General features: G+C 50.8%; 1 protein-coding gene across 9 annotated transcripts; it reads left to right on the forward strand.

The window, feature by feature from the left end:
- Window positions 1–309: 309 nt before the first annotated feature.
- On the forward strand, window positions 310–25,032 carry ADAM15 (ADAM metallopeptidase domain 15). 9 transcript variants are annotated; one of them, XM_072983858.2, is made up of 25 exons: window positions 310–739; window positions 2,694–2,800; window positions 3,745–3,827; window positions 4,168–4,249; window positions 5,337–5,413; window positions 6,186–6,363; window positions 7,210–7,275; window positions 7,840–7,908; window positions 8,311–8,480; window positions 9,552–9,633; window positions 9,833–9,987; window positions 10,598–10,772; window positions 11,698–11,790; window positions 11,946–12,141; window positions 12,926–13,034; window positions 13,583–13,748; window positions 14,281–14,352; window positions 15,318–15,429; window positions 18,292–18,430; window positions 18,765–18,815; window positions 20,588–20,693; window positions 22,267–22,347; window positions 22,794–22,865; window positions 23,171–23,286; window positions 24,399–25,032. In XM_072983858.2, the coding sequence occupies exons 1-25, from the start codon at window positions 643–645 to the stop codon at window positions 24,457–24,459; spliced, it is 2,715 nt and encodes a 904-aa protein (XP_072839959.2). In that variant the 5' UTR covers window positions 310–642; the 3' UTR covers window positions 24,460–25,032. The 9 variants fall into 9 exon arrangements, with proteins under 9 accessions (XP_072839959.2, XP_072839962.2, XP_072839957.2 ...); XM_072983856.2 differs by having other exon boundaries at window positions 313–739; window positions 18,289–18,430; XM_072983857.2 differs by having other exon boundaries at window positions 313–739; window positions 18,289–18,430; window positions 22,270–22,347.
- The last annotated feature ends 819 nt before the right edge of the window (window positions 25,033–25,851 follow it).

Genomic DNA, 25,851 nt, shown 5'->3' on the forward strand with positions numbered 1-25,851 from the left:
TCGTCTCTAGAAATGCCTCGGAGGCGAAATGCCAAGCCGGGGGAGGTGGGGGTGGGCAAAGGAAAAGGAGATTATTCCCGAAGGTGCTTGTTCTCTCCGCCCCCCCACCCCCGGCTCCAGCTGCCTCGCTTCTCTCTCCGCTGCCCTTGGGCAGTGCCAGCCGGGTGGTGTCACCGGCTCACCCCCCGCCTGGAGAGCGCCCTCCGCGGGGGCGCGGCGAGGCAGGGGCCCGGCCGGGAAGCGGCGCGCCCTGGTTTTCGGGGCCGGGACTTGGCAGCTCCTCGGAGGCCGAACGAAGGTCGGGCCGGGCAGGAAGTTCCCGTTCTCGGGCGGGGCCGGCAGCTGTGCGGCACTGCGAGGCCGGCGGAGGAAGGGCGGGCGGACGGGCAGGGAGGAGGAGGAGGGAGATCCCGCAGCGGCCGCCTCCGCCGGGGAGGGATTTAGCGCGTCGCTCCGAAGCCAACCTGCTTCGGCTCCCAGAAACAGCGGCGTCGGCGGCCGCCCCAGCCTCGATCGCCCCCGGGCTGCCCCCCTCCCGCGCCAGGCACCCCCTTCCCGGGCGCCCCCCCTCCCCAAGGACGCGGAGAGCCCTCGCCAAAGCCGGCGGTGCGCCCAGGGCGCACGGAGCGCCGCGCCTCGGGGATGGAGCTGCTGAGGGTGGCCGCGCTCCTCTGCGCTTCCTGCGGCTGCCTCGGGGCAGGGGGCTCCGGATCGGTGTCCCAGACGACCCAGCGTGCGGGTGAGTCTCTCCTCAGCCTCGGTTTCCCACCCACCCCTCCACTCCAGAAGCGGGGACACGCAAGAGGGCCGCCTTCACACGTTACGCAGTTTGGCGCGCCCGCCAATCCCGTGACGTTCCTTGGGGGGGGGGGTTTAAAGGACCTGGGCCGGCTTCGCCTCGCGGGTTTCGAGCGGCGGGAGTTTTTCCTCTCCCCCCCCTTCTGGGAAGGCCCTTGCGAACAACAGCCTTGTTAGGTAGGCGGGTGGTCCATCAGGTTCAGCTTTCGTGCGCCCTGGGGATCGATCCGTCGGCGGCTTCCCCAAGGGGAAGGGCGTTTTCAGGATTCTACGAACCATGACACCCATGGGGGGTGCTTTGGACTACAACGCCCATCTGCCTCCCAGCCAAGAGGGACGTGAGTGATAGGATTTGTAGTCTCCCCCCCCTCCTCTCTCCAGGCCAGCCAGGTTCCCCCCACACCGCCTTCCAGAGAACATGGGAAGCTAAGCAAGGTCAGGCCAGGTTAGTATATGGATGGGAGACCACCCTGGTCTCTGACATGAGGTCTAGTAAGTAGATAATCGGGTCTAAAACACCAGAGGCTGCTTCCAGTCAATATAAGCCAATACTGGGCCAAACGGACCAATAATAATAATAATAATAATAATAATAATAATAATAATAATAATAATAATAATATTATTATTATTATTATTATTATTATTATTATTATTATTATTATTATTATTATTATTATTATTATTATTATTATTATTATTATTATAGGGAGTCTATGGACCATGGAGTCCCATCCTCGTTCAAGGAGGCCCAGTGGGGGGAATTGAACTCCCAACCTAGAAGCACGCATCTAGAAATATATCTGCCCATTTTTCTGCCACAGAGCAGAGAATCTGTGGCTCCAGGGGTTCCCTTGGATTACGATTCCCATCATCCCCGGCACAGTAGCGCTCAGGCCACCTGCTAGCTAGAGGGTACAGCACTGCGCTTGTTCGCTTAAACGTTGCATTGACTTGCACTGCTAAGTCTATTTTTCCCTCCCCCTAAGCTCACCCCCCCACCCCGGTTGTCAACTTCCCTACACCATTTAAGCTTTTAAGCCTGTTTGTGTGAAGGCTCAATCTTGATGCTTCCGAGGAGCCCAGTTGAGTGGTTAGTCAGCAGAAAACCACAAATAAGGAACTCCTCTTTTTTTTCAATACTAGAATAAAAAGGGGGAAAAAGCACAAGTTTCTTAGAATAGAAGAAGAAAAAAGCTTGCCGCATATTGGATCCTGGTGCCAAATGAAGAAAACATCTCAAGTTTCTAGCCCCTGTGAAGTTCTCCAACTGTACGGGCTTCAGAGACCTCCACAGGGGCTAGAAACTTGAGATGTTTTCTTCCTTTGGAGAGCCGCGTCCATCTGCTCCAGTGTTCTCCTGCCTCCGCGTTGAATCAAATCTCAAGCTCTTTCTAGCTGGAACGCAAAGAAAATTTGACCGCTTTGTATCGGAACTGAAAAGGAACGAAACTCTCCCTCATCTGCTCGGTTCAACAGGTACAGCTCTTCTCCCGCAGGCAAAGAACCACTTTGTACCTGCCTGCCATATAGTCACCAAAGGCGAGGATAAAAAGACCCTCAATGGGGTAGATTACGCAGGGATTCGAATCCAGACCTTGAACAGCTAGCATGCAAAATCTTGAGCCTGAACGCCCGACCTCTCGGTTTCTCTCCAGTTTCAACAGGGCATCTTGGCCAGTCAGAGCTTTGAAATAAATCAATAAAAACTACGAGACCCCTAATCCCCCAGCCTGTGACCCTCCTTTTCTGGGGCATGCTGGGCCTGGTTATCCAAAACAATCATCTTTGCCAGGCCATGATGGCAACGGTATGCATCGGGCATAAAATGGGTCAATGAAGGGCACGTCGGAGGGTGGGAATTTTACATTTCTTTTGTGGCTGTTCGGTTTCAGACGGCCGTGCCCGGCAGCCGCCCTGGGGGGACCAACTCTGCTCGTGGCCTGTCCAGCCGAGGATCGTAAAGGGCAGCCGGCCCGTCAGCTTGACGGAAGCGGCGCTGGTAAGCATCTCCTGTGACTTCGAAATTTTTCGGTGGGCTGGGAGAAAGGAGCGGCCGCCCCCCCCCACCGTGATGGCTTCAAGGCGGGCTGGCCGAATGACCTCATCTTTCCCAAACCACCCCCCACCCCAACGCTCTGGCTTTGAGCCTCGCTTCCCCATGACCCACGGATGCTGAGAGTCTCAGAAGCATTTCCGTGTATTACTGTTGGGCAGGAAGTATTGGGAGTGGTGCAGGATGATGGAGACGTGGGTGCGGGGTGGAGAAGCAGACACCTTTCTTTACTGTACGGGTTGCTCTCCCACCCCCCCCCAACCTCGCCGCCTTTCACGCGCCCCACGGACAATGAGCTAACCAGGGAGCGGCGCTTCCTGGCTGCGAGGGGCTTCCCCTGGCTTGTCTTTGACCCTGACGCCCAGCTGGGCTTTGGAAGAGTCTGGAGTGGTGCTCGAACACAGAGCCTGTCCTCGGGGACCGAAATCAGCCCTGTTCGGTCCTCATTCCATGACTCCCCTTTCCTTTTCATGATTAATCCCGGCCACAAATGGATTTCCAGGGTGGCACCCGGGTGAGTAGCTGGCTGGATAGCTCAGTGGTTTAAATCTCCGTCTGTGGAGCCAGAGGTTGGGAGTTCGATTCCCGACACTGTGGAAAAGAGCCAGCCTGGGGAGCCTTGGGCCAAGCGGCACCGTCCCACAGCGCCTCTAGAGGAAGGGGAGGGTAAAGCACTTTGGAGTAATATAAAACCTTGAAAAAGGGTCACCAGAAGTCAAAATTGGCTTGACCCTCCAAATGCACCAGCTGATCTGATGCAGATAAATATGGCTAGCCATTTGGGGGCCAAGGAGTGCTGCTTCCCCCCCGCCATGGATGTGGGGAGGAAACTCTATAATTTTTTAAAGGGTCTTATGTTGATTCCTGATTTGTTTCCCCCCCCCCCCCAGGGGCGAGCGGGGTTCCCTGCTCAGCTGCAGATGCTTTTGGAGCTGGAAGGAGATGCCCTCACCCTGGATTTGCTACAGAACCGGTAAGTTGAGGGTGGCTGGGGTGAAATCCAGGGGTGGTTTCAGGTGGGGAGACAGGCTGCGGCTGCGTAGGACTCCAGCTCCCATCTTCCACATGCAACAGCCTCGGAGAGGGGTGGGGGTTAGGTTCCTCACACCCGTTCCAGGAACAGCCATCCAGATTCACCCAATCGATGCTTCCGCCCGGTGTCTAGTCTCCGAGCAGGGACGGCCCAGGATTTCAGGTCCCATCGCCCCCTGCCTCTAGCTGGGGAGGATGGGTGTTGTAGTCCGGCCCCGTGCAGCCACTTTCCTCCTCCGTGGCGATGCTGCCGCTGATCCCCCTTTTTCTCTCGCTTGCAGGGAACTGCTGGCCGGCGCCCAGGTTCTCGTCTATTACCTTCCCAACGGGACGAGGGTGACCCGTCCCTCGGGCAGCGCAGAGGTGGGCATCGATTTCCTCCCCTCGTACCAGGCGGGCGGGCGGGCACCTCCCGGGGGAGCGATTGGGTGGCTTGGAGATGCTCCCGGGTCTTCGCGCCCTTTCCAGCTGGGAGACAGCCAAGATGCAGGAGAGACTGCGCGAACAAGGGGGGGGGGGGAAGCTATAGTGTCGATGAGCAAATGGCGTGGGCCCGGAGGGCTTCGGACTCTTGACACCCATCATCCCCTGGCTACAGAGAGGACTCGATGGGATATGTAGTCCACCAGCATTGTTGTGCCGTGTTCTCTTTTCGGAAACATGAACACCCCACCCCCACCTCCAACTGATGTTCTCTTGGGCTACATTTCCCAGCAGTCTGGGCATATGGGGCTGATGGGCATCGTAGTCCAGCCAGCTGAGGAAGGTGGCGCCATGTTCCTCCTGACCTTGCACCAAAGGGCTGTTGTAAATATGAGTGGCAACTGATTTTAAGTCACCTTTTATTTTATTTTTTATTTTCTGATGTATCGTCTGTTGGGTTGTTACATCATCTTTTATTGTGGTTTGGAGTTTCTCCTGGTTATGTTTTGTGGTTAATCCGGCCTTGTTGTGGTTTATTATGTTTTGGTGTGTCTTTTGTACCTAAAAGTTTGATAGTTTACTGTATCCTGTGATTTACATTTTCTGATTTCCTGCCTTGTGCTATATATATATATATACGTTCATAGCAAAAAGTATATATATATTATATACATTATATATAATTTGCTACATTATATATATACAATATAGCAAAAAGTGCTGTATTTTTGCTACATTGTATTGCAGTTTAGAATGTTTTATGTGGCTTTGTGTAAAACAAAACTATTACTAGGTCTTTTAGTTACTTTTCAGCAACATAGGAGAGGGAACCTTACTTGCCTGGACATGTTCTGCATTGCAGATAGTAGCCTGCAATATTCTGATTTTTTAAAAAAGTAACTGAAAAATAACTTTCAGTTACTTCTAGATCATTATAAAGTAGCATTCCACCACCCCCAAAACACAACTATACCACTAACTACTTGGGAAGGGCTAGTAACTGTGCCAATTTCTTCTCCTCTTTTAGCGCGACTGCTGTTATCGGGGTGACATCCGTGGCTATCATGATTCCTGGGCCCATATTTGTGTTTGCTCCGGATTAAGGTACGAACAGAACCTGGGACATTGGGGCCGCTGGGGAGAAGGGCATGAATCCTGAGACGAAACGCCGCTGCCCACCTGTGGACTACAACACCCATTATTTCCAGGATAATGGGACCTATGATCCGATTTCCCTGGAAGGTGGTGCTGGGTGGTGGAAAGTCGGTCTCTTCGGTATCCGTTCTTTGCTTGGGAAATCTGGAAAACTGCAAGATTGGCGGGACTTCTGGAGGTCATCCAGTCTACCCCTCCCCAACCTCTGTGGTTAATCAGTCCACGGCCAGAACATGATTTGGGCCCCCAGAAGCATCTCATGTCCAACCAAAATTTGCCCTTTATGATCTCTCACCTTCTGCCTCCGTTTATGCAATTGACCTTTTTAAGCTCTGACGGGAATCCCTGCCCTTCTAAAAGAGGAGAACAAGCAACAGGGACTCTCCCGGCATTTTGACCCACTCAGCCCATCCTCCCCGGCTGATTTCTCTGAGATGATGGGCTTTGTAGTCAAAGGACATCAGCAGAAGCCGCTGTCTCTCGTTCTGGTTTCCTAAAACCGCTTCCAGCCGCCGTCTCCTCTAACCGGCCCCAGATGCGCCGGGAGTACGACACCCATCGTTCCAAACTGGTGCCAGTCTTGCGCTGGCCGGGGATGATGGGGGTTGTAATTCAACCTCTTAGGGCATTCCAGATTGGGGGGGGATGTGTTTCTCGGATTATCCGTGCTGTTTTGGTGGCCTGAGATCTCTCCTTTCCTTCCTCCCCTCCCCCACTTCAGGGGTCTTCTGGCCATATCCGAGGGAAGGAGGTACGTCCTCGAACCCGTCAACGGAGGAACGACAAGCGCTTACAGACTCGATTCCCTGAAGCAAGAGACGGGAGGCTGCAGGGTACTTTTCCCACACCCTGAACAGCTTCGCCTGCAGGCAGAATCTGGACCAACGTTACACCGTAGGGTAAGTATGGATCTAACCATTGATCCATCCAGCCCTGAGCTTTTCCCTCCGAGATCGTTTCCAAAAGCAAAACCGAACAGTAACATTTGTCAGAAAACCCCAAAAGGGATTTTAAGCTGCTTTTCTTGTTTCGTTTTTCTTGTGTTTTAGCTCCTGGTTTCCTTATGTTTGGCCCGGAAAAGGGGTCTGGCAGGGTTGAAGGCAAAACGGTGTAGAAAGGTTGTTAAATAGATAAAGAAATAGATGAAAAGGGGATTAAGGAGGGCTGGCTGGCTACGATACGTGTGGATAAGGAAGAGAGGGAACGGAATGGAGTTTTTGAATAGGAAGGTCCGGCTGGCTGGATGGGATGGGGGTTCGAAACAGGACGTGCCGGAAGGGTGTCCGCCTTCAGACGGCGGCCGAGATGTTGAGGGAGGCAGAGAAAGTCAGACGTGTCCTGTGAGATCTGGAGAGACCTGTAGTCCAGTACCCAATGTACAAAACGCAACCATTTCGATTCCTCTGAGAAGCTCATAGTCTCTTCTGGGGAGCGGTCATTCAGAGGTAGACTGCTCCTGCCTCCGGGAGCTTTATTTCCCATACCTCTAAGAGTTCCACCATCGCCTGTCAAGTTCCTTTCTTTTTCGTTTAAAAGAGCGAGAGCGAGAGAGATAATAATCTCACATAGTGAAGAGAGATGAGAGGACCATGGGGATTGGAGCGTCCGTTTAAGACGTGGAAGATCCCAAATTATATATTTTTTGTCCGCAAGCTTTCCTGGTTGACCGTCATTTCTCCGGCTTTGACGCCTGACTCTCGTCTCTGGTGTTTTCAACAAACAACATTGTCTTTCCCACTTCCCAGGCAAAGCGAGATGCAACGTCAGAGGCCGGATACGTGGAGCTGGTGATGGTTGCCGACCAGGCTGAGGTGAGCGGTCTCCTTCCCCCCATCCCGACTTGGGCGGTTGCTTCTTCGCATCCCCTGCAACCCTCCTCGTAGCTTCCCAGCAAAGCTTTCAAGTTGACGAGCACCCCATTAAAACAAAACAAAACAAGGAGCCCATTTCCGACCTCTAAATCCTGAGCTGCTAGCTCTCCCCCTGCGGGGTGTTCGGTTGCTGTCTCCTACCTCCCTCTTCTAGCTCCCGCGTTGCAGATGCCAGCTGGGTGTTCTCGTTCCATCCGTGGCGGACCCGATCGGAGAGGGAAGTGGGGAGTAGTGGTTAGAGCAGAAGCCGTCCATGCGTCGGTCAGTGCCGAACCCTTCTTGAGTGTTTCGGGCCTGCCCTACCTCGCAAGGGTGTTCTAAGGATGAAAGCAGGAAAGGGAACTTTACCGGAGGAGAGACGGGTTGTTGAGAGAACTGAAAAAAAATAACTAATAAATATTTCTAATATTTACCTCTCTCTCTCTCTCTGTCACGCACATACGCATCCGTGGCTCTCTTGCCCGAACTTTTCTGCCTTTGATTCGTTTTTCTTGTTCCTTCCAGTTCAGGCTGGATCCTGACCTGGAACGGATCGAGACCCGGATGTCTGAAATTGCCAACTATATGGATGGGGTGAGTAGCCTTGACGTTCCCCCCACCACAGCCTCCCCCTTTTTAGTGTAACCTTGGAACTACCCGACTCTTGATATTTTTTTCAGGTAGACATTCACGGTTAGACCGACCCATTGGGATGAGGGAAGTGGTCGTGGAATAACCTAATGGGGACAGTCATTTATAACGGGACGGGGGCCGTGCATTTTGTTTATACAAGTGTGTGAAAATGTTGCGTTGATTTTCGAAGGCTTTATTTATGCATTTTTAATTTTTTTTCATTATAAGCCGTCCTGCATCCAATGCTTGGGGAAAACATTGGATGCTAATCAAATAAATAAATATTTATTCAATATTTATTCCTTCCTTCCTTCCTTCCTTCTAAACCTGCTCTTGTTATCCTTTTCCCTCCGGTTTCCCCAGTTTTATCGCACGCTGGGCCTTCGGGTGGCGCTGGTGGGTGTGGAAATCTGGAGTGACCGGGATCGCGTGCCCACGGACGGGTCTCCTCAGGAGGTGCTGGAGCGGTTTCTTCGCTGGAGGCAGACGGATCTCCTTCCCCGGATGCCCCACGACAGTGTCCAGCTCATCATGTAAGCAACCCAGTGAGGTTGAGGGGTTGCCACCAAAAGACCAAGAACCACAATGGTGCTGGTGGCGAGATCAAATTCAGGCTCTCAAAGCTAAGTGCCCAGACTTTCTGATGAGCAACGAGATCGTCTCCTGCACCAGCTCGCACTTCTGTGTTTTCTCTAAGCTAAGATGCAGTCCTTCGAAGACTCAGAACATGGTCACACAGGGGGGAAAATATATCTGGGTTGGGTTGATCAAGTTTTAAATCAGTTTTTAAAACGGCAACTACACAATGCACATGGAAACACGGATGGTTTTGATGGGGAATCGTGTTATTGAGAGCGAAAGTGAGGTATTTTATGCTTCCACCAGAGGGTTGTTTATTTTAGATGTCAAATCAATTTATTTTGCATTGTTTTGGCATGTGTGAACACTTCTGTTGTTATTAATTCTGTCTGTGGGCTTTGACACTCACTGGTGCCCCTTCCATACACACACACACACACACACACACTCCTTCCTCTGTGTGTGTGTGTGTGTGTGTGTGTGTGTGTGTGTACATATCCCTCTTTCACCAGCCTAGAACTGCTGTCCTAGTCAAAACATCTGGGCAGGTTCAGTCTTGGCTGGGTGTCCTGGGCCTTGACAAGCCTAGTCAATTTCAGACCTGTCCTGATTTTTTTTCTATCTGTCGTTCTAATCTAGTGCTATTTCAGATGGAAAGAAATACCAAAAAAAATCAGAATAAATCCACAACCGCCGTGGCTAGTGGCTGTGAGCGGCTGCCAGCTCAAGGGCAGGTGGGTGCAGGATAAAGTTTTAAAACTGATCAAAAGTTTTCCCTGAGACTACACAATCACTGACCCCAAAACCACATGACTACCATATTTCTTTAAGCCAAATTAACGCGCTCCCCCCGCCCAAATCCTTCACCTAAAGATTTGTAAGTTTCAGTCTATTCGTAAGTTTGTCGGGGGCAGCTTTTGGTGATGATGAGGGAGAAAAATTGGCTTTCCATCCCTTGAAGGTCGGCCACACCTGGCTAAGAGCTTCTATATATATCTCTGCTTTTCTTTTCTCTCTCCTGGTAGGGGCGCCCCGTTCACCGAGGGCATCATTGGTGCGTCCACGCAGGGATCCATTTGCTCCAGGCGCTCGGGGGGTGTCAGCATGGTGAGTGGCTCCTGGCGTCTTTGCATGCGGACTGGTGAATGATGGGAGTTGTAGTCCGAATGATGGTCAAGCACCGTTGCTCTTCTCAGCCTCTTTCTTTCTTTCTTTCTTTCTTTCTTTCTTTCTTTCTTTCTTTCTTTCTTTCTTTCTTTCTTTCTTTCTTTCTTTCTTTCTCTCTTTCTCTCTTTCTCTCTTTCAGGACCACTCGGTCAGCCCCCTGGTGATGGCTTCCACCGTGTCCCACCAGCTGGGCCACAACCTCGGCTTCGACCACGATGGGGCCGGCTGCGGGTGCGACGGATCCAGCCCCAACCTGCCGCCCGGGCGCAGCTGCATCATGGAACCCCTGACAGGGTGAGTCCCTCTCTCTCTCTCTCTCTCTGTGTCTGTTTCAGAGGGTGTGCAGAGTGAATGGCTAAGACCATAGAATTCAAGGTTGGACTACGATGTTGTTCTTACGGGCTGTCAAGTCTCCTCATGAACAAGTGATCTCCAAAATCTCCTGTCGTTGTCAACAGCTCAGCTCTTGCAAACTCACTCCGGTGGCTTCCTTTAAGCAGTCCGTCCATCTCATCTTTGGCCTTCCTCTTTTCCTGCTGCCTCCCACCTTTCCAAACCTTATTGTCTTCTCTCGAGTATCCTGCCTTCCTCATGAGGTGCCCCAAATCAGGACAGCCTCAGTTCCAGCAGTTTTGCCTCCCGAGAGAGTTCAGGCTTGATTTGATCTGGGACCCCCTTAGAGGTCCTCTAGTCCAGCCCCGTGTGCAGCACGGCATCATCATCTCTGAATTGCTTCCGGGGCAGGAGGCTTTGGGCCAGGCGCACCCCAGGCCTACCTCACTGGGCTGTTGTGCTGACCAGGTGGGAGGGGAAGAAGGACAGGTGCTGCCTTTTGCCCATCAAGAGGCAGGTGACAATAGGAGAGCAAATAATGGCCTCGAATCTTTTTCGCTCCTCCTTCCAGGATCACCCCCGGACTCAGTTTTAGCAGCTGCACCCACCGGAAGGTGGCCCAAGTTCTCCAAAGGGACCGGATCGGGTGCCTTTGGGACGTGCCGGAGCCGAGCCGCCTTGTGGGATCGCACTGTGGGAACAACCTGGTGGAAGCCGAAGAGGAGTGTGACTGTGGCTTGCGGCTGGTACGAAGGAACGCCTCTCTCTTTCTCTCCTCCTGCCTCCCTCCCTGGCCACCTGCTTTTGGGGTTCAGAGGCTCCTTGGGGCAAGCGCAGAGAGCCCTCGTGGGATACACATGGATGGGAGAGGTGTTCCCTCCGAGTAAAAGGTTTACAGTAGGGGGTTAATTATTTTACCACCGGTAGGTAACATAGAAGCAGGCGTGAACCACCCGCCCTTCGGTGTTGAGAGCGAGCCTGCCTCGTTTTTGCTCATCTCACTGCAGCGTGGTAGGAAGGTGCGCGCTAGATCTGGGGCAAGCCAAACGGACAACCATGCGGGGTCAATGTAAAGGCCTTGTGAGTCGAAGGCTCTCTCCCCACGGCACTGGCTGTAAGACCCAGTGGGGAGCGCATGAGTGGAACATGGGCTCAGACGTCCTTTTCCCATTCAGAATCCCCCAGCAAGCAAGGAACAAAGGTCTTCCTTCCTCGCGCCTGGACACAATATACGGCCATCCCCATTAGCGGCTATGGAGGACCTAACCCACTTTTCTTAACCCACCCAGCCATCGCTATCAATGTGTCGGCACGACGCCGACTTATCGCAGCTGGGGACTGCTTTATTTTCCACGACTCGGCCCTCTACGATCTTGTTGCCCGTGGCTGGAAGGGCTGTTTCAAAGCCCCCACCTCTCACCCAGGGGACGGCCCTGGGGCTTTCTAGCTGAGGATGCAGAGCCCCTTCCCGGACTACAGATCCCATCTGGCTGGGGCCATAAAAGGGGCAGGGAGCAGATACAACTCTGTAGCACACATCCGCCCTCTGGTTTTGAATTTCCTGTAAGAGCAGGGAGCGTGAAGTACAGTCCAGTTTTTGGGCTTTCAGCTTAACCCCATTTCCCTTCCTTGACGCCGTTTCCCCCCCCCCTTCTGTTTTACCGGCGTCAGGAGTGTACGGATCCTTGTTGTAACGCCAGCACGTGCCGTCTGATGCCGGGAGCCCAGTGTGCCACCAGGGATGCTTGCTGCCACGAGTGTAAGGTAAAGCCACCTGGAAGGGCCATCATGGAGGGGGGGAATAACCAAGCCAAGAATGTGGGGTGCCCACCAGATCAACCCTCCACCTCTTACCTGGAAGTCTGGAGGTTTGGTCTACCTCTCACGACTTTCTTCTCTGCCCACCTTCCCGCTCTTAGCTCCGCAGCGCTGGTTTTGCCTGCCGCCCATCCCGGAGCGAGTGCGACCTGCCGGAATACTGCGACGGCGTCTCGGCCCGCTGCCCGGCCAACGTCCACAAGCAGGACGGGACCTCGTGCGAGGGGGGCAACGCCACCTGTTACGGCGGCACCTGCCCCACCTACGGAAGGCAGTGCGAAGAACTCTGGGGCCCAGGTAAAAAAAAAAACCAAGCCAGGCTGGTTGGTTTGGACGGCTCGCGTGCACCGTTTGGGCGAAACCGACCAGCGAGCCAAGAGGCACACGTCCACGCCCGGGAAATGGCTCAATGTTCTTTTCCGTTTCTGTAAAATGGGTCCCTCGGGGATGTTGAACAAACTGCAGCTCACGCCTGGATCTTGTTTAAGAGGTGAAAAACGGGTCCTCGTCATGCTTTTGAGATCAGCCGTTCCCCCTTTTTTGGTGTCGGCAAGCAAGAAGGTAGGGGAAAGGCGGAAAAGCAGCCTCAATGGGGCCGTATGTGGTCCTTGATCTCGGCTCATCCACTTTGGGGGTACACAGCCAGTGAGTGGAGCAAGCAAAAGCAGCTTTCCCCACCCGTGGGGAGGACGCTGTTTCAAGAAAAGTGGATTCTGCAGGCAGAAAGGTGGGCCGTACTTTGAGTTCGAGGTGTTCAAATTGGTGCTTTTTGGGGCTATGGAAAAGACCCTCTCTCGCACAGCCCAGATATCTTCTCAGAATTTCCCAAGGGGGCAGTCTGGAATTCTGGGCACTGAAGTGCCCAAAACTCAGAGAGCACACGTGTATAAAATTGAGCTGCGCTTTGCATGCATGCGCTGCACTTTGTGTGCGCTGTGCTTTGCATGCGTGCGCTTTGCTTTGCATGCATCTATAAAAAGAGAAATAAAGCTGCTCTCCTCTGCTGCAGAGATGACCAATCATCATGGCAAGGTGGAGTTGGTCTGGATAATCTCTCTCTTTCTCTCTCTCCTCTCGATAGGTTCGGTCCCCGTCTCTGACGCCTGTGTGGCCTCTCTGAACAGTAGAGGGAACCCAGATGGAAATTGTGGGCGAAGAGCGAACGGTTCTTATATCTCCTGTGCCAAAAAGTAAGAGTTCTCTCTCTCCTTTTCTTACACATACTCTTCACAAGACCTTGACTCTTGAGCCTGATTGATTGATTGATTGATTGATTGATTGATTGATTGATTGATTGATTGATTGATTGATTGATTGATTGATTCTCAACGTTTTTATAATTTTGATTGACTGTGCCTGGTGTTTTTAAAATAAGAATAATGAGTGTTAGAACTGCAGATCAGAAGGGGCCCGATAGATCATCCAGCCCAGCCCCTGTCAAGGAGGCCCAGTGGGGGATTTGAACTCGTGACCTCGGCGACCGACACCACTGAGCCATCCAGCAGAGTTTGCTTCTGTTTTGAACTTCAGCCTTACTTCTTTGGTCCTCTAATTGTTCTCCGAGGTTGTTATATACTTGCCAATCCAAAGTGAATGGTCTTGTGATCCAGGTTGATTAAGGTGATCTGATTAAAAGCTGAGAAAGATTGCTTTTGGAGACACACCCTTGAGGACTAGCAGCTTGGTGCGGAGGGTTTAAAGCAGCCAGCCGAGTAACAGCGAAATCCCTTTCTGGCAGTGACGTCTGGTGCGGACAACTCCAATGCCAGGGAAGTGGCGCTAGTGCCAGAAAACAAAATCGGCAATCGAGGGAGCCCGGCTGCCCGCATAAGACTCCGGCTCCAGCGGATGATGTCCTGGATCTGGCCCTGGTGTTGCCGGGGACCACTTGCGGGCCGAACAAGGTGAGTAGGCTTTGTGTTGGATAGAGTTTGGAGCACTTTGCAGGCATGCAAAGCACAGCTCACGCTCTACGCATGTCTTCTTGGAACGGAGTTCTGTAGGCAGCTTTCAGGCAGGCAAAGCGTAGCTTGAATTCCAGGCATTTCTGCTCAGAAGAAAGCGCCAGACGACGTCTTTCAGGCAGGCAAAGCACAGCTCGATTCAGTGCATGTCTGTTCACAATGAACCTCCGTACATCTCTTTGGTATGCAAAGCACAGCTCATTTGTGCATGGAAGGAAGCTATCTGCAAGTTTTTAGACATGGTGACTATCGTGGTTTCTCAGTAGCAAGACCCATCCCTTGATGACAGCTTTCAGGCCTCCAAAGCATAGTTCATTTCTGTGCTTGCTCCTGAGAAAAAACTGCAGGCAAGCAAAGCATAGCGCAGTTTTTATAACTAGCAGGTGCGGGTTTTCTACATTCTTCTGCTTTCTTTGCTGGTACATACATCCGTTGGGCGCTCTCTAAATGCCATTTTACCCCCCTTGTGCAGATCTGCGTGGAGAAAAAGTGTCAGGATCTTTCCTCTTTGAAACTGCCGGGGTGCCAGTGCAACGGCCATGGGGTAAGCAGGCGGAGGGCATTTATTGCACAGTGCCAACACTAAGACTTCGCATGCAGTGAGTGAGAGCAAGGGATGGTGAAATATCCCTGCTCTTGCTGGTTGGAGGATTTTAGTTACTTTAAAAATAATTAGTTTCAGTTACTTTTTGTAAAAAATAATTAGTTTGTTACTTTAAAAATAATTAATTTCAGTTACTTTTTAAAAATTTAATTAGTTTCAGTTGCTTTTTAAAAAAAGTAGTTACATTCAGTTACTTTTTAAAAAAAAGTAATGTTTCCATCTCTGAGCCTTTATTTCCCCCTATGCATCGAGGGCTAGGGCACAGGAGACCATCTTGAGGAAAGTCAGACGGTCCGTATGACTAGTTTAACGAACCAAAGATGTCATGTCTCCATAAGCCAGTGTAAATGGTGTAAACTCAACAAAATGCGAAAACAGCATTTATTTTACCTCCCTAAACTAATTCTGCCCTGCCTGAATCATCATGATCATCAGCATCTTAGAACGGCAGAGCTGGAAGGGGGCCCTCTGGATCATCCTCTCCAGCCAGAGACCTCAACTTCTGAGCTATTCGGTAGATGTATTTAGACATGTTTGCGTCTTGTTTTCCTGCTTTCCTGAGAGCTAGAAGCTTGCCAAAAATAAAATGAGAAGTGGCCTGGACTTAAGCAAAACTATGTTGAATTTTGGACCCATTTCGCCCCAAATATATCAGCCCAAAGCCTTTGGCGTGTGCATGTGCATTCTGAATTTTGGAGCATGCACGCACGCCCCCTGAGCACTGCACCGGGAACTCTTCCCTGCTAGGAAGGGACCAAAACTTGCGAATTCGCTCAGCGAGATTCAGGCCGTTCGCTCGCTTGCAAGTCTGGCTTTTCCTGTTTTTTTGCGCAATATTGTTGCTGTGGTCTTTCTCGACAACCCCCTCAAGTTTTCCTTTTTCCTTCTCTCACACCCCACTGTAGGTATGCAACAACAAGGGGCATTGCCACTGCGAACCGGGGTGGGCACCCCCCGACTGCCAGAGCAGTGGAGGTGGGGGGAGCATGGACAGCGGCCCCCCTGCTAAGGAGCAAGGTAGGTGATGGGGTGGGGTGGGTGGGATGGAGACAGATGTGAGGAGTGTGTGGTGCTAGACACTGCATTACAGTAGGACCCCTGTATCTGCGGGATCGTTATCCGCTGTTTCATTTATCCACACATAAGTCGTATCCTATATACAACATACAAGGGTTACTCCTTGTGGCCTTTGTCCAGTCCCCTTGTGATCTTTGCGTGTTGTGTACAGGGTTTCCCCGTATCCACGGTTTCAGGCATCCACCGCAGCTTGTGAAACCAATCCCTCGCCGATACAGAGGTCTTACTCTATTTCAAAAAATGTCACCACGACCTGTAGTGCCTTAATGTGAAGCTTTTGTTGTTACTTTTTAGAAATGCTTTTTGGAAATAGTTACTTTAATATATGTAGTATAAGCTAGCTCACAAGTGTCCGTTTCCAGGATCCTCGACAGCAGCGTTAGGAGGGAACAAGTGACATTAAAAAGGTAAGGCTGTTACCAGCCATTGGCTAAAAGCCAGTCATAAGCCGCAACTAGAGTAGACCTATTGATTCAGTGGAACTTAAGGAAGAGCTGACTCCTCCAATGTCTACTGATGGGAGAGGCCTGCAGCAAACGGTTGGATTTTAGCCACTGTGTTCTTTCAAAAAAATAATAATAGTACAGTGGTGCCTCTGTTCCAGGAAAATCGCTGTTAAGCGAAAACATCATAAAGCGAAAATAAAAAGCCATTGAAACTCATTGAAAACCTTTCAATGTGTTCCAATGGGCTTAAAATTCACAGTCCAACGAAGATTCTCCATACGCCGGCCATTTTCTCTGCCTGTATAGCGAGGAATCCGTCCTAGAAAACAGCGATCACAAAAAGATTGTCGTAAAGCAGATTCATCGTAATGCGGGGCAATCGTAAAGCGAGGCACCACTGTAATAATAATAATACTAAATGCAAGCAAAAGTTAACTATTACAGATAACATTGCTAATTATAACGTATTTTTTTCCATGCACCTCCAGGCTTTGAGACACCGAAGTGGTGCATATCCTCTTTTATTATTGGAGAAGGTGGGGGACATCACATTTAAGTGCAAACAAGGGACGTAATTACTTCTAGCAGGTGGGAACTCTGTTCCCATCAAGTTCTACCTACAGAGCGCCTTCTGCTCACGCATGCTGTCCGTGCGGGAAACACCTGCGCACCTGCCTCGCATCAGGTGTGTCTCTTTCTCCTTTCCCGATCAGAATGTGGAAAGGCCCTCCAAATTATTTTGGAGCTGTTTGTTGTGACTACGGAAACCTTCCCAAGTCATTTAATGTACTACACAGGAACCATGAAACTGCCAGCATCTGTTGATTTACTTGGTTGAAAACATTTCTACCTAGCTGGAAAAATCTCCCAAGAATTTTCTCTAATAATCAACGGAATTGTGGGCCATTATTTGCCTGTCCTTTCAAGGCGATGAAGCCTAAGCATCTGAAACTGGGCGTGAATACTAAGGGGGTCTTGGAGATACACGCCACGGGTTGACTTTTCATTAATTAAAATCTATTTGATGTGTGCCATTCCGTTTTCAGTCACTAGGTGGCAGATCTCCCCAAAACACTGCTAAAAATGAAGCTAGAGAAGTCTGGGAGATTTATCTTCTCCAAAGGAACCTCTAGGCAGTTCCATTATTCCAGGAGAAGTTAAGGATTGGACCGTTTTTCAGGCAGCCCACTGGAGGCGGTTGACTCCGATTTTGCAGGGGCATCGAACCTGCACCAGATTTGGGTCCAAACTTTACAGCTCTTCAAGATACTAGATGCTACCCCACTTGCAGGTTTAGAGCTTCAGATTAGTTTTGTTTTTTTCTGCATCTGGGGAATACAACTCCCAGAAGTCTGCAGAAATTCCCTTTCTGGGGGCTTTAATCAAGAAAGGAAAGTCTGATCGATGTTCGTACATCTAACAAATTCAGACACTGGCCATTGTTTTGGCCCTGTAAAGAAAGCAAGGGACATAGATGAGCAGAGCTAAGGTGCATGGGAGCTGCAAGAGATTACGGTCCCAGTACAGTGTTCCCTCGGTTTACAAACACCTTGGTTAATGTAATTTTTGGTTTACGAATGAAAATCCGTTGAAAATAATGTCTCGGTTTGCGAATATTTTTTTCGCAATACAAAGCAAATTTTCCCAGCATGCGTTGCTCCTGGGAGGTTTATAGCGCCGCCCCCTGCACATGCGTACCTACGGGAAACTGTGTTTCCGTTTGCAAATTTTTCACAATACAAAATGTCCCGGATAAAACATTAAAATCGTAAACGGAGGTACCACTGTGCTTTTTCTGAGCAGAACCTAATGGGCTGAGGCTACCTGACGTATAACCCCTTGCATCTCCCACAGAATGTAATTTTTGGGGTTTTTTTTAAAAAAAGAATGTTTAAAAAGCGACAGTTTTATGAGGAACCGGGGGGGGAATGCTCCCCCTCCCAGGCCCTTCAAAACTGCCTGATTTTTTTTGGTACTAAATGAAGGGCTGGCGTCTCGTGGGGGGGGGGCCTCCATCTGTTGTTTTGCACAACAACGTGAGTTTGTGATCACCAACATGAGTGGTGGAGAAGGGTGGTGGGAATGGTCGTCCAGCCACTTCTGGAGGGGCAGGAATTTGGCCCTCGCTCAGATGTAGATTGATTATAGGCGAGCGGGCAGACAAGAATCCCCCCCCGGGGGGGGGAGTTAATTCTTAGCCCTGTGTCCTCTGTGGGATGTTCGAAGCAGGCTGTGAACAATGGCCTGGTTTGTGATGAGACGCTGAAACAAAAAGGTCGTGGTGGCCTTCCAAAGGCGGGACAGCCTGGTACGAAATAACCCGCGGCCTTCTCCTCTTGCTTTTCGTTCCCAGCAGGCAGAGGCACCTCGACCGCCATCTTACTGACCGCCCTCCTGCTTCTCCTGGTGCTCGCCCTCGGCTTGTGCTTCGCCAAGCGGATCGGACTTTACAAACGGCTGTGCCAGTTTAGTAAGGGCACCAGTTGCCAATATAGGTAAGTCTCTCTTTGCTGGGCCCTCCCTTGTCCTCCTTTCCATGGGGGGGTCTCATCAGAACGATCTCCCCCATCAGAGACTCGGGCGTTTTGGTCCTGCTTTCCATGGGTGTCCCATCAAAAAGGCCCCCGCCCCCATTAGAGCAAAAGATAAAGTCACCTTATAACTTCGTGTATGTATTCGTGGTCTTTTTGAGGCTGCCAGGAATCGGATTGCGAGTGTTCTCCCCGACCCTGGCTTCCTTCCTTACAGGGAACCTCTCTGGGAAAACAAAAAACCCATCATCATTATGTCCTGTGCTGCCAACCTAACTTTGCTCCCCTCATCCCACAGTGCCGAGGCAGAGACTCGGGTGCGATTCTTCCACCCAGCTGAACAAAGAGGGTAACACACAGTTGCTTCCGGAGTAGCTGAGCGCTTTAAATATCTACCGTAATTTTCTCCATGTATAAGACTATAATTTTGTCTAAAATCTTTCGACTAAAAATTGAGGGTCGTCTTATAAACGGAAGTAAGCTGAAGAGAGAACAAAAACAAGTGGAGGGGAAAGCAGGGATCAAAGCGATCCTGCAGCGCTTTGATCTCTTTTCCCCTGCACTTGCTAAGCCCCACTTAGATTTCTTAATTTTGGGTTAGAAAAGTGGGGGGCGTCTTATACATGGGGGCGTCTTATACACAGAAAAATACGGTATATATTGGATTCTCCCCGCCTCAGCAGATAAATTGGTGTTTCCTTTTCTGTTATTGGTTTAATCTTGGTTTCTGAATGGTGATTTCTGGTTTTCTCTGTTCAGGTTTTCTCTTGCCTTTCAAAAATTGATTCATTCCCCTCTCCCCTTTCCTTTTACCTCTTATTGTGGGTAGAATTGACTGAGAGCAGGGCTGTTGCTAACCCAGATTTAAAAAATCCCCCCAAGAGTCGGACAGATCTTTAAAGCCACAAGATCAGCAGTTAAATATACTCCAAGCACAAGACCGTAGGGTCCCCGGTAGACAGACGGGCAGATATCCCATTAAAACGGGCCGGGCTGGGGAGAACACGATGGGTTTTGTTGTTTCTGAAAACCTAAGCAGTGGGACGCAGACGTGAAGCTCCGGCGGCTTGATGCCACTTGAAATGCAGGGGTTCTCCTCCTGAAGAATGATGGGATTTGTAGTTTGGTGCAAAGAGTCATACCCCCAAAAACTACAGCAGAAGATTTTTAAGGACATGAAATACAAATGTCATTTGAAACCAAACCTAATCTCTTAAGGCAGAAGGAAGACGTCTGAAGAGGTGGCCCCCGTGGTTTGCAGGATCCGAGCTTTTATACCCCGTGTTCCAAATCAAACTTTAGAGAAGTGGCTTTTAAAAAAAAGATGACAACTCTGCTGTTCTTCCTGTCAGGCCGGCAACCTGGTGGCTCAGAGGATGATGGGTGTTATAGTCTTCGGGGGGGGAGTGAGCGCTCTGTCCTAAATACACACTTACACAGCCTTGCTCTCGGGAGAAATTCAGATTTTTCTGCTAGGTTTATGGATTTGGGAAACACCAGGCAAAGGGCACTATACAGTGGTGCCTCGCTTAGCGATCGCTCCATTTTACGTTGAAATCGCTTAGCGATGTGTTTTTGCGATCGCAATAGCGTTCGCTTTGCGATGTTTCCTATGGGGAAAATTCGCTTTGCGATGATCGCGGGGAAGTGATCATCGCAAAGCCCCCATTGGTGGCCAGCTGATTGGCGGTTCCAAAATGGCCGCTGGGGAAAAAATGGCCGCCCGCTGTTTTGCCTCACTTTAGAGGCACCGAAAATGGCCGCCCTTATGGAGGATTTTCACTTAAGTTTAGTTTTTAAGCCCATAGGAACGCATTAAACACGTTTTAATGCGTTTCTATGGGCTTTTAAAAATCTCTTAGCGATGTTATTGCTTAGCAGCGATTTTTGCTGCACGGATTAACATCACTAAGCGAGGCACCACTGTATTTTGAAGCCGGGCTTAGGGTGGAAGTGGAACCTAATGGTCGTAAATGAACACCTTTAATCATCTTTAGAGTTCTCTAGTACAGTACCTCTAGGCTTTTCCAAGTTCTGGTGGAGAACTCTCTCTTTCTGCTCCACTCCGCTGCCTCCCTGCGTACAAGGGCTGGACTGATCCGGTTCTGTTTCATCCGCCAGGATCACGCAGCCGGAACCGCAAAGTTACAGCCGGGCTCCCCCGGAGCGTCCTCAGCCCCCCAAGTGGAGGCAGACCACCGAACTTCAGCAGATGCCGCTCATGAAGGTCAGTGGGGTGGGTGTCAAGGAAGGGCTGCCCCCCCAATCCAGGCCAACCCACCCCTTCCTCTCCGGGACCTACCGGCGGTCCGGCGCTGTCCCGAAAGGAAGGGGGTGGAACATCATCGATGTCAAGTGCGGAGCAAAATCCGGAGACAAACGCAGGCAGAGATGCTTTGAAATGGGGGCCGACACCCGTTCCTAAATATACAGGAGGTCAATTTTTAAGTGGTGGAAACTGGGCTCCTTCCCTCCAACCCCTGTCCTTGGTGTTACACGTTGATCAGGGTTTTTATTTTGGGAGGTCATGTTCTCCAAATAAATCAGGAGAAATCAGAGGAGCGACTGTCTACACGCCCAACTTGTTCTCAAATGTTGTTTTCCAAGGAATGTTTCCCCCACCCCTCCAGTTTGATTTTTTTTTTTTGCAAAATTCGAACTCGGCGCCCGTGAAATCCAATATCGAGTCTGGGTTGCCGTTGGAGGAGTGGTATTTGGGTGTATTTATCGACGTAAAAGCAGATTTGTCTGCATCTATCTTTGTGCGTGTTGTGTTTTGTGTGGACAGTTTGGGAAAGTTACCTTTTTTTTTTGATTCAGAAAAATAGCACCCCCCCCCCAAAAAAAATAATCTGTGTTGCTCATATGGGTGGGGGATGATGGGAATTGTAATCTGTGTAACATTTCCAGATAAGTAAATTGTGTGTTTCTGTGTTTCTGTAGAGGCTCTGTGTGTGTGTGTGTGTGTGTGTGTGTGTGTGTGTGTGTGTGTGTGTGTGTTGCCATAGCCATTCACCGTGGTGCATTTCTTGACCTCTGCTGTGGGTGATGGGTCTGCTCCTTTGGGTGACTGAAGGGCGTGGCCTGGGTGGCTTCTGATGGGGAGGCGGGGCTTAGGGACAGTTGCTATGGGCGATGGTGGGTGTGGTGAAGGATGGAGGGGGTGGAGCTTCTAGCCATCGTGCTGTTACTCCTTAGCTCCCTCTAGAGGCTGCGTCCTGGGCTGCAATTATGGAAAACCAGTGGTTAATGGGACTTGTAGTTAGGAAAAACAAAAATGTCCCTGTAAAACTCAAAAACGGCTTTGAAAAGTTACTTTTTGGGTCCCTGTTAATGCCTTTGTAAAAGCAGAAGCTATCAAATCCTGATGCAAGAGCGTGCACAGGCTAGCCAGGATTTAGATGAAAGCAGAGCATGGGTGTGTGGGGGGGGAGAGGTCTTTCGGACTACGACTCCCAGAATCCCCCAGCCCATTGGCCAGGTCTCTCCTTGGCAGAGAACTCAGGGGAAAGCCACCAAGTGCGTTCAGCCTCCAGATCCTTGAATTTGAAAAGTGGAACCAGGGTCCACGCTGGACCCTACCTGGGCAGGTATTGAACCCGGGGCCGCCTCTTGATCTCTCTCTCTCTCTTTCCCTCTTTCTCTTTCCCACTGTCCTTTTCTGCTGCACGATTGCATGCGCCCAAGTGTGCCACTTCTGCCCCCAGCATGCCAGACGCCCCGAACGATAACCGCCCCCCCCTCTGTCTCCCTGTCTCTCTCTTTCTCTGTTTCCCGGTGGGTCTCCTTTCTCACTCCAGCAGCCTGCTCCCCCGGGAGCCCCGCGGCCCGATCCGCCCTCGAAGCCACTACCTCCGGACCCAGTTCCCAAGGGCCGACAGGTAACCTCGTCCGGTCCCGGAGGGGGGGAAGGAGGGAATGGGGGGGCGTGTGTGCCTCTTAACACCTTCCTGGAACCCTCTTGCATGTCTCTTCCCCTGCACGATGACATGATGGGAGGACTCAAATACAGGACCTTTTTTAAAAAAATAGACTATAGGTCCTAGTATCCCCCACTGAAGCATGATAACTGGGAAGTTGAGTTTTTTTTTAAAGATGTGATTGCTCTCCATTTGGGCCGAAAATGCAACGGATCAGAACAAGGGGAGATATGTAACTCGGATGTGGATTCAACCGCTCTCTCCCACTTAAACTATAACGTAGCCCATGTGCCTTTGAAGGAGGCCCTACGGCCCAGGCACACACAAACCCCCGGCCGCCCCTCTTCTCCGGCTCTCCCCCCCCCCAAGCATGAATTATCTGTTGCTATCCTTCTTCTTTCTGCCAGGCCTTGCTCCAAGACAGGCCCGCGCCCCCTACTCGGCCGTTGCCTGCCGACCCCATTCCTAAAAAGGCTCAGGTAACGCGCCTGGGGGGGTGGCCGTCCCAGCCGTGGGGGGGGGGCTAATGGCGTTTCAGAGAGGGTGGGGGACTCTGTTTTGGGGAGCGGGGCAAGGGAGGGAAGCGGGAGGTCGGTGGACTTGGCTGTGAGAGGTCTTGATGGGTCGCCCCGGGTGATCATTTTGGACTACGACTCCCACAATCCCCCTACTCCCCGGTGGGCTGGGGATTTGGGGCAATGTAGTACAATGTAGTAAAGATTCGATTTAATTTGATTTCTGGTCTCCATATATCCACCTAAACTTCATCCCGTTTTCCGCGTAGGCCCCCAGTCCCGCCAAGCCCCCTCCTCCCCGGAAGCCACTCCCGTCGGATCCTCTCCGGGCCGAGCCGTCCGTCCTCCCCTGCTATGACCCCCGTGTCCAGATGCTACCATCAAGGTGAGGAAGGAGGAGGGGTGGGGGTTCTTTCTCTTCCAGATGTGCTCAATGGATGTCAAGAGAGATGCAGCACACAGAGGAACCTGTGGGTGTTCAGTTGTTGTTGTATCACAACTCCCATCATCCCCATCATCATGCTGCAAGGCAGAAGCCAGCAACATGGAAAGTGGCACAGAAAGAACCCAGAATAGATTCTTCAGATTTCCCTTGTCGTACCAGTCTTTAGTCTAGATATACATTAATAAAGTGGTGCCTTGCTTAACGATTGCTCCGTTAAACAACGAAACCGCTATACGATGACTGTTTTGCGATTGCTTTTGTGATTGCAAAACGATGTTTTAATGGCAAAAATCCGCTTTGTGACGATAGGTTCCCTGCTTCGGGAACCGATTCTTCGCATTACGACGATTTCAAAACACCTGATCGGCGGCTTCAAAATAGCCGCCTGCTGTGTAAAATGGCTCCCTGCTGTGTTTTTGTGTGGATTCCTCGCTATACAGGCACCGAAAATGGCCGCCTCTATGGAGGATCTTTGCTGGGTGGTGAGTTTTCAGCCCATTGGAACGCATTGAAGGGGTTTTCAATGCATTTCAACTGGATTTTTTATTTCGCTTAACGAGAATTTTGCTGTACAGCGATTTCGCTGGAACGGATTATCCTCATTAAGCAAGGCACCACTGTACATTATTGTATAACAGATCACCTACTCAAGCCTCCAGTCTATAATGCTCAATGCAGGCCTGGTCTACTTGAATTAAAAAAACTGGGCCTCTGGGAAACCTGGCTCCTAGATTACCCATTCCACATACTGGTAGACCAGACCTTCGGATGACTCAGGACGACTCAACCTAAGAATGCTAATTCTTGGGGTGGGGGGACAGTCTCTTTGTCCTTTATTCAAGGCATCGAGACCAAATCACCTCCCAATTTTTTTTTAAAAAAAGAATGACCACTAGAGGGCGCGAGGGAGCTTATCCAGTTTTAAAAACACATTTTTTGTAGGAAAATTATTTCAAGGGGAAGTCACAGAAGCAGCCTCCAAAAGTCTTGAGGATGGGGGTGTGTGGATCCTGATGGTTGTTCCTTTCTTCTGCTTCCCCCCCCCCCCCCAGGCCTGCGCCACCTCCGCCTCCCACAGCGACCGGATCTTCAACACACGTCCACGAAATCTAATCCGGGCTGGCTGAAGGCACAAGACTGGAATGTGTTTAGGCCTGCCGTGCTTCATTCGAGGCAGGGCAGGGGGAGGAAGACGGCAGGGGGTGCTATGAGGCTGAGGATGATGCCAGTCCCTCCCCGCCACTTGCTTTGCTAGCGTCGACTGTGGATTCTGGGGGGGGGGGAGAGGCCCCTCTGTGGCCTCGTCAAAGCCGGACCCTTCTGTCCCAAGGGCGGACGTTGCACTGAGAGCCGGGCTAAAGTGCCACCATCTTGACTTCTCTGGCCTGCGCTGGACTCTGGACCCAAAGCATTCTGGGAAAAACGGGGGGGGGGGAGAGAAGAGTCTTTGCACTGGGTAAGTGGGGGCACCGGGTTCCCCCAGCTGATCTGCGTGTATGTACATGCGTGTATCAGGTTGCACATGGAAATAACCTATATGCCATCATCTGAGAATAGACGAGTAAGATGATGCGCTGGGAAATCTCTTCCATTTCACCCTTGTGGCCGGAGAAATCCTGATGATTTGGGAGATGTCCAGCTGTCAAGCAAGTACTTTTTCTTAATAAAAGCAGAGAGATGGCGTTATTTTCCCAGTTCTTACACCTTTTCCCTATATTATGGGAGGCTGGAAAGAAAACTGACTCCTGGGGAAGATCTAATGCTGCCAAATGGAAAGCTGTTGCCAGCCTGAAATCCGGAGATGCTGCCTTTACCTTTTAAGTCCAGGAGGGGAGAAGGGGTTGGGGAACACCCTGTCCTTCTCTAGCGTATTCTTTTTCCTTGTAGAAAAGTCAGAAACCTCTTTTTAAATTTGAAGAATGCAAAGTTTCCCTTGAGTCCCAATGACAGAGACCTTTCTTGGCCTGGGACTCCGAACTCCATCTGCACTAGCCTCTGGGGGGGGCATGTTTGGGGATGATGGCAGTTGTAGTCGGCCGTTGGGAAAGCCACAGACTCCAGCCCTCTGCTCGGGATTTTCAAATCCACGGCTTGTTGTTCCTCCGTCTTGCCTCTAGGTGGTGCCCAAGCACAAACTTATGTTCTTCCAAGAGGGGGCGATTTCAGGCTTGGTCTCCCAAGAGGTTGGAAAATTGCAAAATCAACCGTGAATAAAGGTTCCCTTTGGGGCGCAACTAAAGCTGGCAAACTCCAGGCAGTCCATATGCCATCTAGCTGGCTGGGGGGGGGGGGGTTATGGGAATTGTAGTCCAAAAAGCTTGATAACGATCGGCCCCGGAAATATGGCTTCCTGTTCTGGAACAATTTTGATGTACACATATGTAGACTTTAAAGTCACACAGAACAATTTGTCCGACAGAAAGGAAAATCAGTCTTTTCAAAGGTAAATATCGCCATTTCCTCAAATTCGTCGGCTAGTACGGCTAGATGCCAAATGAGCTGAGC

This window comes from Pogona vitticeps, chromosome 15 (genome assembly GCF_051106095.1).
Source record: "Pogona vitticeps strain Pit_001003342236 chromosome 15, PviZW2.1, whole genome shotgun sequence".
NCBI classification, from domain to species: domain Eukaryota; kingdom Metazoa; phylum Chordata; class Lepidosauria; order Squamata; family Agamidae; genus Pogona; species Pogona vitticeps.

Coding starts and splice junctions, on each gene's coding strand:
- ADAM15 (XM_072983856.2), top strand. CDS start 643: ATGGAGCTGCTGAGGGTGGCCGCGCTCCTCTGCGCTTCCTGCGGCTGC. Junction 10,773..11,697: donor GTGACTGTGGCTTGCGGCTG/GTACGAAGGAAC, acceptor TACCGGCGTCAG/GAGTGTACGGATCCTTGTTG. Junction 18,816..20,587: donor CACCCAGCTGAACAAAGAGG/GTAACACACAGT, acceptor TTCATCCGCCAG/GATCACGCAGCCGGAACCGC.